We start from the raw sequence: 16170 nt of genomic DNA, 5'->3' as shown, positions 1-16170 counted from the left end.
GCACTCACTACCCGTACCCCTTCCATCAACAAGTAAAGAGGTTTCCACTGCCTTCTAGTTTTTTCATTACAACTATCTAATTGTCATATTTTACTGACATTAAACATTGTTTTAATTTCACTATGATTTTTTTTTGTTTTGCTCGGATCATTGATTTATGTGTTGAGGAGTTGGTACTCGAGGGAAAAAGTTCCTGGCTATGAGTCGACTTGAGTTTTTAAATCAGTGAGTTGTGAGCCTGTGAACTGACATGGCATAGTTACACACTATTTTGCCACAAAAACGCCTGAGGGTTTCTTTTCATTATTGGGACCAGTTGTTGTCGGGAGCTGATGAGAACATGAAGGAGGTTAGAGAGATCCCTTTACCTAGAAATTTAGAGAGAACAGACAGTGGGGATCATGACCTCTGCAGACAGTGTCTGAGTGACACCAGTCCATCAGCGAAGATAAAGGCCAATTCATTGCTTAATTTGTAAAAGAATAAAGTGCCAGGGTGCTCCTCAATGGCCACTGCAGCTAGCACAATCCATCGCCCATGACAGTGCTGCCAACGACAGTACGAAGACACCTACTAACCGTCACACTCATACAAGTAGTACACTTCAGGCTATTCAAGGCGCCCAAAGCTATACGAATGGATTTGGTTGTAGGTATCTTATTTTTAACGTATATATTGAATTAATATACAACTGTTGTTATGCTCAACTCTAAATAAACAAACAGTGCCACCATGTGGCAGACTGTCATAAGTGCCGGTGTTAGCAATTAAGTGCAGGTGCCGAGCTCCAGAAACCACCGGTTCAAATTAAGCACTGTGTCAGTTCCTCATGCGCCCAGTGCATAATCACTATATTGCATACAAAATATTGTGCTACAGTAATATCACTGTAATTGCATCACAATGGCATGGAGAATTATAATACCTTCTGCCTTTAAATTATCTGTACCCCATATAGGTAGGTATGTTGTGATGTAACTATTAGGTCAAGGGTCGGGGCTAGGTGTGGACACATACTGCACATAAATACTAACAACATCATTTAGTATAGTATAATGGAAGATGATATAAATGTAGACAACAGAGTGGTAAAATGAGTAGCTCATCCTAAAAATGATTTAATTATGTGTGATGTATTAGATGAAAGGTAAATGCTAAATAATACTGTGGTATCTGATATGCTGTCATACAACCAGGATTATGAGCATTAATTGAGGCAGGAGGACAAGGCCCAGCAACTAATGAGGAGTGAAACTGGCTCATGATGGATGCAACCACAGAGTGAATCTGGGCAGCTGTACCAACTCAAGACATGATCCACACAAGGGGCCCAATTCACAAAGGGACTTACGTGTAGTAAAATTACGAGTGCGACGTCTCCGCACTCGTGGTGAAATCTCTGCACTGTTATGTTATGTTGTGTGGATTTCTAATGCACGGCTAATGACCAGTGAGGGTATCCAGGTGAGTGAGTAGGGCGAGGACCCGAGAAAGGTGGATGGATAGAATTATGTTTGTTTTTTCCTGGAAGAGCCAGGTCTTGAGCGTCTTTTGGAAGTCCATGAGGGAGGGGGCAGTTCTGAGGTGTAGCGGGAGGTCGTTCCAGGCTTTTGCTGCGATGTGTGAGAAGGAATGTCCCCCGCAGGGGTACATACAGTACCATGTAGACCGATCAGATGTGTCTGGTGGGTTGGTAGAAGTTGAGGCGATGGTTGAGGTATGCTGGTCTGATTTTGTTGAGGGCTTTGTAGGAGTACATGAGCAGCTTGAATTGGTATCTTTGCTGGACTGGGAGCCAGTGGAGTGCGTTGCGGTGCAGTGAGATCTGAGCATTGTGTGGAATGTCCAAGATGAGCACTGGGGGTGGACTCTCAGCATGACACACTGCATAGAGTGCGCCGTGAGGAGATTCCGCCTGAGTGTGGAGATTCCACCACGAGCGCAGAGGCTCAGCCATGAGTGTGGGGACCCCATACTCATAGCTTTACTACATGTAAGTCACTTTGTGAATCGAGCCCAAGAAGTTTGATCATGCTCATAAACTGTGAAGCCCTCGTGGGTTAGGCCCTGTTGGAAACGGGTAGCGTGGTGCAGAGCGGGCGGGCCAAACTCCGGAGGAAATGTGCAAAGCATCCACGCAGTACACACAGGCGACACACAAGGCACACTACAAAAAGAGACACTACACCAGTTTAGGTAAAAGAACTATTGTATTGTCCAAAACCACAAGGTGTCAGGTAATCTCTACACTGCGCCAACTGGCGCTGGGTCACATTTACAGGGGGGAATTATATACAGGGCAGGGCCAATCGGGCCCCTGCCGGAATCATTGCGATTTAGCAGATACTAAACGTAAGTCCATTAGCTGCAACCTGCAATAAAATACATCAGGGCATGACGTTGAACATTAGGCCGGCACACCTGTAAAGGAAACCTCACAGCATCACAATATACCTGACCGTCCTGGGCATCCCCTTAGGCAGGAAATTAGGGTAGGCAGTGCACCAATACATCAAACCCTGGCCTCTGAAACTAGCGCTGCACAGAACAAATGACTAGCACTTTAAATCAGGCATCTAAACATAGGGCTACGCCTATCAATCTATTAGCGCTTCAAACAGGGCACTCTAGCATAGGCACATTCCCCAGGGCTGGTCCTTGAAGCACTACCTAGCCGCTCACTGGAGCCTTAATCATCGCAAGCTCTTGGCACATTAAACGTAGCAAGTCCTTACAGCGCTTCCCCATTTCAGGGATCCAAGCGCTACCTCTGGCTCTGGCTTGGAGCCTTCCTTGGGGGGAATATTCCCCCGGGTCCCTTCTTCCCGTGTCCCGCCGTTGGACAGAGTCCCACTGGTGCAAGGGGGGGGCGGGCACCGACAATGTGCCCCGTCGCCCCCTCAATCCCCCGCTTCTAGAAAGGCCCTGTCTATGGCTGTGCTGTGAAGGGGAGCCTTTGCTCCTGTAAGGGGCTCCCAGGCTCTGAGGCCTGCTCGTTGCAGCTGCCCGCTGACAGGTGGGGCAGCTGTGCAGGCTCCTGGCACCAGGGGCGGGCACCGGCAATATACCCCGTGGCCCCCCCCTCCTCCAACTCCTGGGCCTCGTTGCCGCTGCCCTCTGTCAGACGGGGCAGCGGGGGCGACCAGTCCGGGCACTAGGGGCGGGCACCGGCAATGTGCCCCGACACCCCCCCACCGAGCAAAACCCCAGGCCCCACTCACCAGCTCCTGGGGCCGGCTCCGGACTTCTGTTGCTGTAGGCGCGGCATGCGGGGCTCTCCTCAGTCCCGGGGAGCCCCCGACCACAGCAGCGCGTCTTCAGACTTCGCCCGGGCCCCCTCCTGGGACCCAGGACTTCTTCCGCGGGGCTCTCCTCTCCTCACGGGGAGCCCCCAACGTTACTGGGGCACTTCCTCGCCAGGGGGGGAGACGGGGTAGGCTCCCGCTCTCCCCGGGCTTCTTCGTCCGGCGTCCTCCGGCCTTCTTCTCGGGCCTGAGCCCGACAGCCAATCCCGTCGCGGCTTCCCGGGGGCGCGGCCACTGACACGGCCGGCGCCCCGGTTGCCGGGCAACGCCTGCTTGCGTGCCTCAGGCCTAGCACGGCCTTCGCTGAAGCCGCGGCGGCTCTCCCTGGGCCTCGTGGCCGCGGCGGTGATTTCGGCGGCGGCAAAGTGCGGGGTGGGCTCCCGCGATGAGGGTGGCAAAAATGCGGGGTAGGCTCCCGCTATAATTTCAAATCTTTAAAGGTGGCACACACGCGGGGTGGGCTCCCGCTGGACTCCTAAGTAGGCTGGCACACGGGGTAGGCTCCCGATATGTCTTTCAGCGCCCAGCTCTCCCTGGCCACACACTCCTCACCTCCTTTGGGCCACGAGGTGTAGCGTTTTGCAGGCGCTAGGCGGTCCCACCAGCTTTAGGGGCAGTGCACAGTCACTTCTCAGATAGCGCTCACCCAAACCTAGCGCTCTCCTTCCAGGGGGCTTGTAAATAGCGCTCTCCTTCCAGGGGCTTGTAACTAGCGCTCTCCTTCCAGGGGCTTGTAACTAGCGCTCTCCTTCCAGGGAGCTTGTAGATAGCGTTCTCTGGTCCCTGCCCCTTGATTGAGGGTTTCTTGAGGGGGGGGAAGTTGCGTTGGTGGCTGCAGGCGGACTACTCAGTCTCTGCCTGTCGTCCCTGGATTCTCATCTCGCCGGGCCAGATCAGTGGGTAGTTCAGGATCCCTCACTCACTTAAAGGGCAGTGCCTAAACCCTGTCACCTTCAGAGGCATAGGTCCCTGACTGATCCTACCGCGAGGGCTTCTCCAGGTTTGCGTTGCCCCAACTATATCTTTCCCTCGCCCTGTGGACAGTAGGGGGGGGGTAGGTAGGCTCAGGGCCCAGCACACAGGCCTTTGTGGCGGTAACCCCTGGCAGCAGGTCCCCTCTCTCCCAGGTCCACCCTCTGACTGACTGCATGGCAGCCCAGCTCCGCCCTTTCTACGCCCCTCACCCCCACCTTCCAGACAGTGCCAGAAGCTTCTAGAAGCGTCTGGGGAAACTGGCTCTAACTGGCCTAGGGGGAGGGGTAGAGCACCCTGGGTGCCAGGCTTCCCTCCAAAAGCTGGGGCAAAAGCTGGGGCTGCTGGGAAATAACGCCTAGACTGTCAACCTAGCTCAGTCAAACGGCGCAACCACACAGCTTTGGCATCCATCTTAAATTACATTTTTAAAATGGGGAAACTCAGTCTGCACACATTCAGTCTTTCCATTTACACATTTATTTTCCCAGAAAAGCGAAAAATTTCTGGAAAAAGGGCCAAGTCCAACACAACCCCCTTCCAGCCAAAAGCCAGGGTAGACCGATCAATGCCTTGATGGGCTTCCCTGCTTAGGGCGAGAAAAGGTGGACGCAGGCCCGCAACTGCAGGAGCACCCGCAGGTTCTCCTCCACTCTGGAACCCGAAGGTTCCCTCTCTCAAACCTTCCTCGACCGACTGAGCCACCACCCGGGGGTTCCCTAGCTGGTTGTGGTCAAGACTGGCCCCTAGGCCACCCAGATGTCTCTGGCCCTTGCGGTCTCACAGAGTGGGGGGCAGTAACCCCAGGCTCGTAGTACCCGTTGACCACTCTCCTCCTCCTCCTTCTTGCAGTTCCGAACTGCCACTGGTACTCACTCCTGGGGTCCGCACCCTCAGGCTGACCAGCCATCAGGGGCGAGGCTCTCCTCCCCCTACCTCTCCTTCTGGGGTTCCTCACCCTACTCCCATGCGAGGCACCCTCAGGCCGCCACTCTCTCCCCAGTCCAGGGCCTTGACCCTTCAACTGGTTCCCCAGCCTAGGGTCTAAACCCTTAGGCTGCACCGGTGCCAGGGGTGAGACCTCCCTCCCCCTGCACCCCCTCCCAGAGTTCCGCACCCTCCCAACGGGAGTAGCCCCCTGGAAGACAATTCTGGGGGGACACTGCTAACAGATGTCCCACCCGCCAGGTCAGGCAGTACCCATCCCTGGCCTCCCAACCCAGGATCTAAGCCCTGTGGCTGAGCCGGTGCCCGAGGTGAGACCTTCCTCCCTCTGCACCCCCTTCCAAAGTTCCGCACCCTCCCACCTAGAGAAGTACCCCTGGAAGTCAATTCTGGGGGGACACTGTTAACAGATGTCCCACCCGCCAGGTCAGGCAACCCCTGAACCTGGCATCCCAGCCCAAGATCTAAACCCTGCAACTGGGCCAACCCCAGGACCTCAGGAGCTCTGTTTACAGATGCCCCGGGTCCTCCTGACACTAGGGGCTCCCCCTCACCGGGCGGCACATCAGGACAGCCTAGGCTCCCAACCTGGGGCTCCCTTACGGAACTCTCCAGGCCCTGAGACTGCGGTTGGGGCACCTCGGGACACCTCCCCATCTCACTCCTTCCTATGGATAGGTCGTGAGGCCCTACAACCCTCTCTCTTCCCAGGGACCTAGCTGGGCTATTTGCCACCTCTCCCACCTCGCTGGGTTGGAAGATCCCTGCACCACCCTCTTCAGGGTCACTCCCCAATGCCTCCTCAGACACCCTGGCCCTCACCCAGAGGTCTGCCTCCTGTGCAAGCTCCCTGGGGTCGGAGAACCCACACTGTACTAGGTGGTGACGCAACCTGGGGGAACAATTTCTGAGCATGTGCTCCCGGATGAGTACCTGGCACAGCCCTTCCCACTCATTCACTGCACTCCTCACCACCCAATCCTCCAATGCCGTCCCACACACCTCCGCAAACTCCCCCCAGGACTGGTGGGACAGTTTTCCCCTGCCCCTGAACTCTAACCTGTCCCCCTCTTCCTGGGAATCAGGCACCGTCTCCTGGGCTCTGGGAGTGGGACACCCTACATTGGATCCACTCTCGCTGCCACCACTGGATCCCACCCTTACTGGTGAATCCAGACCACAAAAACCACTCTCAGGGGACAACCTACCCGCCCGAGCTGGTCTCTCCCTGGCAAAGGCCCTCTCTGCCTCCGCCATCCTCTCCTGCGCTAGGACCTTCTCCGTCTCTAGCCTCTTCTCCTGCACACTCAGCCGCGCTAGCTCCACCTTGAGCCTTCCCAGCGCCAGCTGATGCTCCCTCTCTTCCCTCCTATCTACCCACTCTTCTGGGGACAGGGAAAGGGACGGGGCAGTGCCCCCGGGACTGGACCCAGCGCGGGACTCCCTAACTCTGGTGTCCTTACTCGCTACTGGCGTCTCCCCCCGGTCATCTTCCTCCTCCTCGTCAGTGTCACCCCCCTCCTGGGTTATGGACTGGGCCCCCTCACTCTCAGAGTCCTCCCTACACTGGAGGTCCTCCTCCGGGTCTCCACTAAATCCACCCTTTAAATATGCGGAGGGGTAATCTGACAGGTGCCCACCAATCGCTAAGGGTTCCCCCCTCTTGAGGGCCTCATAGAGAAAGAGCTTCCTGCGTGTGTTGCCTACTGGGGGTATCCCTCTCTCCCTGCAGAAATCCACTACTTCCTGCTCCGTGTACTCCATCAGGCAAACCTCCTCGTAGGTCAACCCCATCCTGGCACGGTACCCCCGGGACACACCACCCACAGTGCAACAAGGGGACACAATTTAAAATCACACTTCCAGGAGGAAATCACAATCAGGAAAACCAATAATTCACCAAAACCTGAGATTACTTCAATCCTCAGTTTGCAGTGCAACCCGTGGTCGCTGCGGTACTGCGCAAACACAAGTCCTATCCCACCGCTGCCACCAATGTTGGAAACGGGTAGCGTGGTGCAGAGCGGGCGGGCCAAACTCCGGAGGAAATGTGCAAAGCATCCACGCAGTACACACAGGCGACACACAAGGCACACTACAAAAAGAGACACTACACCAGTTTAGGTAAAAGAACTATTGTATTGTCCAAAACCACAAGGTGTCAGGTAATCTCTACACTGCGCCAACTGGCGCTGGGTCACATTTACAGGGGGGAATTATATACAGGGCAGGGCCAATCGGGCCCCTGCCGGAATCATTGCGATTTAGCAGATACTAAACGTAAGTCCATTAGCTGCAACCTGCAATAAAATACATCAGGGCATGACGTTGAACATTAGGCCGGCACACCTGTAAAGGAAACCTCACAGCATCACAATATACCTGACCGTCCTGGGCATCCCCTTAGGCAGGAAATTAGGGTAGGCAGTGCACCAATACATCAAACCCTGGCCTCTGAAACTAGCGCTGCACAGAACAAATGACTAGCACTTTAAATCAGGCATCTAAACATAGGGCTACGCCTATCAATCTATTAGCGCTTCAAACAGGGCACTCTAGCATAGGCACATTCCCCAGGGCTGGTCCTTGAAGCACTACCTAGCCGCTCACTGGAGCCTTAATCATCGCAAGCTCTTGGCACATTAAACGTAGCAAGTCCTTACAGCGCTTCCCCATTTCAGGGATCCAAGCGCTACCTCTGGCTCTGGCTTGGAGCCTTCCTTGGGGGGAATATTCCCCCGGGTCCCTTCTTCCCGTGTCCCGCCGTTGGACAGAGTCCCACTGGTGCAAGGGGGGGGCGGGCACCGACAATGTGCCCCGTCGCCCCCTCAATCCCCCGCTTCTAGAAATGCCCTGTCTATGGCTGTGCTGTGAAGGGGAGCCTTTGCTCCTGTAAGGGGCTCCCAGGCTCTGAGGCCTGCTCGTTGCAGCTGCCCGCTGACAGGTGGGGCAGCTGTGCAGGCTCCTGGCACCAGGGGCGGGCACCGGCAATGTACCCCGTGGCCCCCCCCTCCTCCAACTCCTGGGCCTCGTTGCCGCTGCCCTCTGTCAGACGGGGCAGCGGGGGCGACCAGTCCGGGCACTAGGGGCGGGCACCGGCAATGTGCCCCGACACCCCCCCACCGAGCAAAACCCCAGGCCCCACTCACCAGCTCCTGGGGCCGGCTCCGGACTTCTGTTGCTGTAGGCGCGGCATGCGGGGCTCTCCTCAGTCCCGGGGAGCCCCCGACCACAGCAGCGCGTCTTCAGACTTCGCCCGGGCCCCCTCCTGGGACCCAGGACTTCTTCCGCGGGGCTCTCCTCTCCTCACGGGGAGCCCCCAACGTTACTGGGGCACTTCCTCGCCAGGGGGGGAGACGGGGTAGGCTCCCGCTCTCCCCGGGCTTCTTCGTCCGGCGTCCTCCGGCCTTCTTCTCAGGCCTGAGCCCGACAGCCAATCCCGTCGCAGCTTCCCGGGGGCGCGGCCACTGACACGGCCGGCGCCCCGGTTGCCGGGCAACGCCTGCTTGCGTGCCTCAGGCCTAGCACGGCCTTCGCTGAAGCCGCGGCGGCTCTCCCTGGGCCTCGGGGGCCGCGGCGGTGATTTCGGCGGCGGCAAAGTGCGGGGTGGGCTCCCGCGATGAGGGTGGCAAAAATGCGGGGTAGGCTCCCGCTATAAGTTCAAATCTTTAAAGGTGGCACACACGCGGGGTGGGCTCCCGCTGGACTCCTAAGTAGGCTGGCACACGGGGTAGGCTCCCGATATGTCTTTCAGCGCCCAGCTCTGCCTGGCCACACACTCCTCACCTCCTTTGGGCCACGAGGTGTAGCGTTTTGCAGGCGCTAGGCAGTCCCACCAGCTTTAGGGGCAGTGCACAGTTACTTCCCAGATAGCGCTCACCCAAACCTAGCGCTCTCCTTCCAGGGGGCTTGTAAATAGCGCTCTCCTTCCAGGGGCTTGTAACTAGCGCTCTCCTTCCAGGGGCTTGTAACTAGCGCTCTCCTTCCAGGGAGCTTGTAGATAGCGTTCTCTGGTCCCTGCCCCTTGATTGAGGGTTTCTTGAGGGGGGGGAAGTTGCGTTGGTGGCTGCAGGCGGACTACTCAGTCTCTGCCTGTCGTCCCTGGATTCTCATCTCGCCGGGCCAGATCAGTGGGTAGTTCAGGATCCCTCACTCACTTAAAGGGCAGTGCCTAAACCCTGTCACCTTCAGAGGCATAGGTCCCTGACTGATCCTACCGCCTAAAACTCCTGCGAGGGCTTCTCCAGGTTTGCGTTGCCCCAACTATATCTTTCCCTCGCCCTGTGGACAGTAGGGGGGGGGGTAGGTAGGCTCAGGGCCCAGCACACAGGCCTATGTGGCGGTAACCCCTGGCAGCAGGTCCCCTCTCTCCCAGGTCCACCCTCTGACTGACTGCATGGCAGCCCAGCTCCGCCCTTTCTACGCCCCTCACCCCCACCTTCCAGACAGTGCCAGAAGCTTCTAGAAGCATCTGGGGAAACTGGCTCTAACTGGCCTAGGGGGAGGGGTAGAGCACCCTGGGTGCCAGGCTTCCCTCCAAAAGCTGGGGCTGCTGGGAAATAACGCCTAGACTGTCAACCTAGCTCAGTCAAACGGCGCAACCACACAGCTTTGGCATCCATCTTAAATTACATTTTTAAAATGGGGAAACTCAGTCTGCACACATTCAGTCTTTCCATTTACACATTTATTTTCCCAGAAAAGCGAAAAATTTCTGGAAAAAGGGCCAAGTCCAACAGGCCCATATGCAGATTCAGAGAGAGAAGATACTACTGATCTTTCTGGAATGAGTGAGTGTGAGTAAAGGAGTATATACTGCTCAGTGCATACTTTAAGAACCTTGGAGAATGTACCATGTATGGGTAAACTGAAGGCATGCATTCTGAGGAATTCCTCCCTCTATATGGACTAGAAATAGGAAAGGCTGACAGGGGCATATGCCGTGAAACATGAAAAACATATTCTGATGAGAATGTCTTGGGTGTGGTATCCTCTTGGAATCTTTGCTGCAATTTGCCAATGGTGAGCATTTTTGAAGACTGAAGGACTCATGCTAAATAATAAAAGCACCTTTATTTATATAAACTCAGCTCAGGGGTATAAGTAACTAATGGCTACCAGTGATACAGCGGTTTTTAGGTCTCGCCTGAGACAGCGCTTTAGCGCTGCTCTGGCGAGACTTATAGTAAGCGACTTTTGGAAGTGGAAACGAGTGCATTTCAGGCCGCCAACTACAGTGCATGTGCGCGGGCGCGCGCACCATTTGGCAGCCTGAAAGCACTCGTTTTATTTCACTTTCGCGGCCGCTTTGATGTTTGATCGCGATAACTTTCACATTCGCGGCCGCACGGCCGCCTCCCTTCCTCCCTCCATGAATGCCAGAAAATCGATAGTCATGTTCCCACGGTGAGCCAATCACACTCGGAGACATCCTAACCAGGCAACTTCAGAAGCAAAACGCTTTATTGCAGGAAAGCACTCTCTCGCTTGTACGCTGAACACAAACCTCCTCTTCCAGTTCTAGATTTAGAAGAATCTTTTCTTTTCCTTTCCTCACTCTCACTCGAAGCCACTAATGCAAACTTTATGCTGGAGGCTGCAAGTGAGCTGTTCATTCTTTAAACAGTACACGGCAGATACGCACGCACGAGTCTCTCCCTCGGCAGAGGTCTCAGTGAGCGTTAAGGAAACCTAAAACACACACTCAGAGGATCTGAAGAGGTCTCTTCGTGAAACTGTTCAGCGGAATGCCAGCCCACTGCAGGCACGCGAACATCCGATTCCTAACGGAGGCTGGCTCGGGACATTTCAAGCCCGAGCCGCCTCTCATCAGACAGGAGTGCACACGCCGGTGCTCGAGGCACGGTCTGCAGGGAGTCGCAGCTTCACGTGTTTTGATTCACTCCCGGAGCAGTGCCTGGTGTCACTGCGGAACTAACATCACGGGGTTCGTTATCCCTTCTAGACATCTCAAAATGTTTCAGAAAACACAAGAAGTGAAACTACTTACTTCGCTCGGTGAAGCCAGGCAGGAACTAGGGGAGGCGGAAGTGTTGCTGCTTGCCTTAATGGCTTTCAGATGTGGGAGAGATGGCACTGAGAGCTGCTGTGCACAGCGCACTACATCATGGGTGGAACTGCTGAGGCGTTCAGACATCTTACATACCTTCCTGTTAGATGATTTTGGGATCCGTGCCAAACATTACTTCTTTAACAAGCATTTGCAATGCAATAGGTCTCGCAGTTATACGAGTTTGAGCTATTGGCATTATAAATTACAGTGCCTTTTATTTATGTTTTAAAAAAACCAAACTTAAATACAAGGCAATGTCATTTACAATGCCAATAGCTCAAACTCCTATAAATGCGAGACCTATTGCATTGCAAATGCTTGTTTGTAATTGTTTTGGTCACTGTATATGTACTGTTGTGAGACAAGTTAGTACATATTTAGTTTAACATATTATTGCACGAATACGCAAGCTTCTAAGAAATTTTGAACCTGTGGCATAGTGTGAGCACCTCTTGGACCCGTTGGATCAGCCTAGTGCCTCTGCGGCTTCTGCAAATTCTGTGACTACAGACAGATGTAAAGGCCCCTAAACAGCACACACCCAGGCCCATGGAGACCAGCATCATTCTGGAGCTAAGTATAGGCTTAAATCTGAGAAGCTAATGTTTAAACTCATCCAGAGCTAAAGTAGAAAAGAAAATGAGCACCTCTAAAAAGTAGTTTGAAGATGAAAAAGAGGTGTAATGTGTTTAATATGGACATAAAGACCGAAAGGTACCTAAATGTTTCACCAGAACAATCTATGAGGATGCCTTTAGACAGTGCTTAATTTGTAAAAATGTAAGTGCCAGGGCCCTTGTCAGGAGGCTACACATTGCTCCTGCTAGTGCAGTCAATGCCAATACCAACACAGCTACAAACCATCACACTCCTGTAAGTGTGACAATTCAGAATTTTCCAAGCCTCATCAGCTATAAGAATGGCTTGGGTGCAGGCATTAGTCTTTTTAATGCATGTTGAATTAAGAAAGAACTGTCGCTGTGCTCATATCTAAATTAGGCAAACAGCTCCACACTGTGGCAGACTGTCATAAGTGCCAGTGTTGACAAATAAGTGCCGGTGCTGAGCACTGTAAACCACAGGATCAAATTAAGTACTGTCTTTGGGTATTTACTATGAAGTATCTATCACTTGTGGGTGAGGTGGTGATACACCTTCATGTACGTTCAGTCGTTAACCTTTACCATGAACCTTGCAATTCTAGGCATCTAGCTGGGGATTCAGTACTATTGCTGTGTCGGCTTTTAACCTCTATGACCTGGGCACTGCCAACCATCAACTGATGGTTCCTCCAGCCCCCTCCCACCCACAAACCCTGGATACTGTACCTGGAAAGAGACACATTTGAAGTATGTGGAGGGTTCAACATTTTCTTCCAGGAGGGTAAGGTTAACCTCCTGCAGGTAAAGTTTGACTGTCACATGTGCAGTCCCATTGAGGCCGGTGAGATGGACGCAGGCCCGTTCTGTGTGCGGAAAGTGGATCTCTGCCGGGATCAGTACTGCATAGTGCCTGAAAGGGAAGAATACAGAGGTCAAGGGTCGTGTCAGGCTCTGTTCTCACTAGTACCATCACACTCACATGGGCTCCTTTAGGGCCATTCTTCCCTCTACCTTCCTCGGTCCTTCATCATCACCCACTCACTCATAAACATGGTATTGATTAAGTTCTTCAAAGGTTTAATCTGAGATGCCCAGACAAGGCAACCAGAGGTAACCTTAATAGTGGGTGCTGGAATCAACCGCCCTATGTCCACATATTCTGGTGATTGCGGTATTCTGATTCTAGGACAATGCTCATTACAGTATTGGGCGCAGGGGGTCAAGTGTGTCAAAGACTTACTCACAGTCTCACTTTATTACTCCTTATCAAATATTGACTCTTTCTTTCACTTACCTCTGCGTCTTCTTTGCATCACACATATATCATGAGTAATATTAAGAAAGATGTGCCACCAGTGCATCCAAGAAGGTGTACCACCAGCATGTGTAGGAAGGTGTGCCACCAGCGCATGTAGGATAGTGTGCCACCAGCGCATGTAGGATAGCGTGTCACCAGTGCATGCAAGAAGGTGTACCACCACCAAAATTTCATGGCTGAACACTTCGATGCTTGCATGGGAGCAAAAAACATCCCACTGCTGAATATAACAAAAATCATAATGCAGGTCTTTGTGCCTTCAAACTGACCTGGCCCATGGTCTCATTCTTTAATATCTCCCTCAAACATAGGATGGAGATTTTATTTTGAATGCTAGAATCCAAAGAGTATATAAATCTAACTCGCATTGCCCGTTCCAGATCATGACCTGATATGAGCCCAGTCCCATGCTTGACTCTTCAGTCACCAAATTGGGTGGAAGATGTTTCAAAGGGATTCTCTTGATGACTTCCAGGAGAGTCTATGGTCACAAGCCAGTAGTTCTGCACCATACTGAACATGGGGTGGTACTTTACCTTTAAAAGCTAATAAAATGGACTCAGTATATAGTCCCCATATTTGGGACTAAACCTTGCTAAATCGCCCAAGGTTATCATAGACTGGACAAATCCCTCATCTAAATTCACTGCCTAGATTAAGGAAGCAGAACATTTTAAGCCATTATATTTATATGCATGTTCGCTCTCCATCAGATTTCCTCTAAACTGCCAGGAATATATCCATTATTTCTTCCCAAAATGTTACTGTGACGTGATTATTAATGCAGTATTCTAGCAGGGCCACCTGCTTTCTTGGCAGACTGATTTACTAAGATAATCGGTAAGTCTGTCTGCGGATAGGGCAGGGGCCAGTACACAACCCTGACAAGCCATTGTGCACTTGAATCATTTGAAGAGTTGGTCTGTGGGCCCACATCCACCTGTGCTCAAATATGCAGCACACAAGGAACTGAAATATATCCTGAAGACATGCTCCAGGCAGTCAACATTTTCCAGAGTTGCTCTTTGCCAATCAGACCAAAAACCACCCAGAAGTAGAAGCCCCAACCCTCAATTCAGCCTTAATTATGACATTGTTAAAGTCACCTCCAATAATCGGGATTGAGTCTGACACTTCAGTCATGATGCAACCAATCACGTTCACAGATTCCCCATGTAAGGTGGGTGTGGCACATACACCACAGTTCTGTCACCTGGTGAACTCTCCACTGAACCGTAGCCATAACATAACTGCCTTTGAGGAATAGACATTTCTTGGAATCCTGGAACTAGAGTGATCTACGTGAATACATCTCTGTCCCCAAGTGCCTCTCATGAATCCTACAAGCTGGCCTTCATTACCCACTAGGTGTTTCTCCTGCAGTAGTGCCAGTTATATCCGAGGATAAGTGTCGTCATTATGAATAACAAAGGCAAGGACACATAACGCAAACATACAAAGCTGTTCAAACAACACACAACTGTACTATATTGACCGGGGGGATGCAAAGCAATTTATCGGGGCCAACAAGCACGCAATAGGGATACAGGACAGGGAAATGGTGTAAGGGAGCCAATTAGACGAGAGGACCCAAGAACAGAGGGGCAGTCATGCACCCAACTCTGCAGTCAGGCTAACTACAAGTCTGCATGAAGTTCGGACTTGGCTTTTGTAAAACATCTTTAATAAAACCGAGGGCTTGTTAGTGGGCAACAACATTGAGCAAATGCAAAATACACTCTGGCCTGTGACTATGAGAGAAGTTTGCTCCCCGTTAAAGACCGTAAAGTCTCTAGGAGTTATGCGGGATCAAGATCTCTCCCTCAAACCTCAGATTAACACTGTTTCCTCAGCATGCTTCTAATCTTTAACACTCTTGAGGAGAATTGTTGCATACCTCCCACATCACCTTTATGTTCAGGTAGTTTCAGCATGTGATTTATTAAGAGTTCACTATTGTAGCAAAGCTTTTCTGGGCCTCTTCGAGGCCTCCTTAGTGAAGCTTCAGAGGACACCGAACCTCACAGTACGGAATGTAAGAAGTTGCGTACATTCAAATATGCTATTAATATTAAGCCTCAGCTAAACTCCAATGGCTACTGATTGAGCTGTAGATTGTCATAAAGGACAGAATTTTCTGTGAAACTGAGAAATCACATCCTGCATGATTCTACCACTGCACCCTTCCAAAAACCATGCACTCCAACCAGCAGATCCTACACTCGAATGCCCATTTTAAACATTCTTGGATGGGCAGCCTTTGCGTGGTCCTCAACTCTGCATTAACTCCCCTTTACAAATTAAGAACACTCAAATCTTTCCTTCAGAAATTCCTTAGAAACTCAACTTTTCTGCTGGTTTCTTCCTATCTCTTGGTATTACATCCTTACAAGTTTAATGCTTTCTCCTATGTACCAATATGCCTATGTTGGTTAATGGGTGCTTAATAAAATTAATTAAAATCACAGCAGGTGCAGAACCTGTGTGACTTGGTTCAAGGGGGCTGCCAGAACAGTCACTGGTAACTATCAGCAGACGGCTCGTGCCGGTCGCACAACAGAAGGAGATCTGAAGTGTCCTTAGAAAGCTACAAGGCTAGTGTTCCAGTGAACTCCCAGTTGTGCTGTGTGTGGAGCTGACACCCACATCACTCTGCCATTAGACGTATCTCCACTGGGCTCCATCAGTGCTCCACCTGTTTGTACGTTGTTGCAAGCCGCCTTCTGTTTGCAGAAACACATCTGTCTAGTGCTGTTGGACTCAGTATTGGGCATAGATTGTGCCAAGGCCATACCATCAACATATGCAACCAAATATTCTCTAAATCTGACCTTCCTGAACCAAGTAGTGGATAAGCGGCCCCACTGCCTTAAGTCAGAATCCAAATACAAGATGGCCTCATCGCAGGGCAAAATCCCTTCGGCCAGTGACCATGTTATCTACCAGATAGTCTCT

The 16170-nt window shown here is 52.0% G+C and overlaps 1 protein-coding gene across 1 annotated transcript in view; it reads right to left on the bottom strand.

Annotated features, from left to right (window-relative positions):
* The window catches only part of LOC146812868 (alpha-2-macroglobulin-like protein 1), a 235415-nt gene that overhangs the window by 200993 nt on the left and 18252 nt on the right, over nt 1-16170 (bottom strand). Inside the window, exon 2 of the mRNA XM_085619943.1 lies at nt 12624-12807. Coding sequence (XP_085476069.1) covers nt 12624-12807 — 184 coding nt within the window. The remainder of the gene's footprint in view (nt 1-12623; nt 12808-16170) is intronic.

This window comes from Triturus cristatus, chromosome 7 (assembly GCF_964204655.1).
Source record: "Triturus cristatus chromosome 7, aTriCri1.1, whole genome shotgun sequence".
Lineage (NCBI taxonomy): Eukaryota > Metazoa > Chordata > Amphibia > Caudata > Salamandridae > Triturus > Triturus cristatus.
This window is presented reverse-complemented; position numbering and strand designations above follow the sequence as displayed.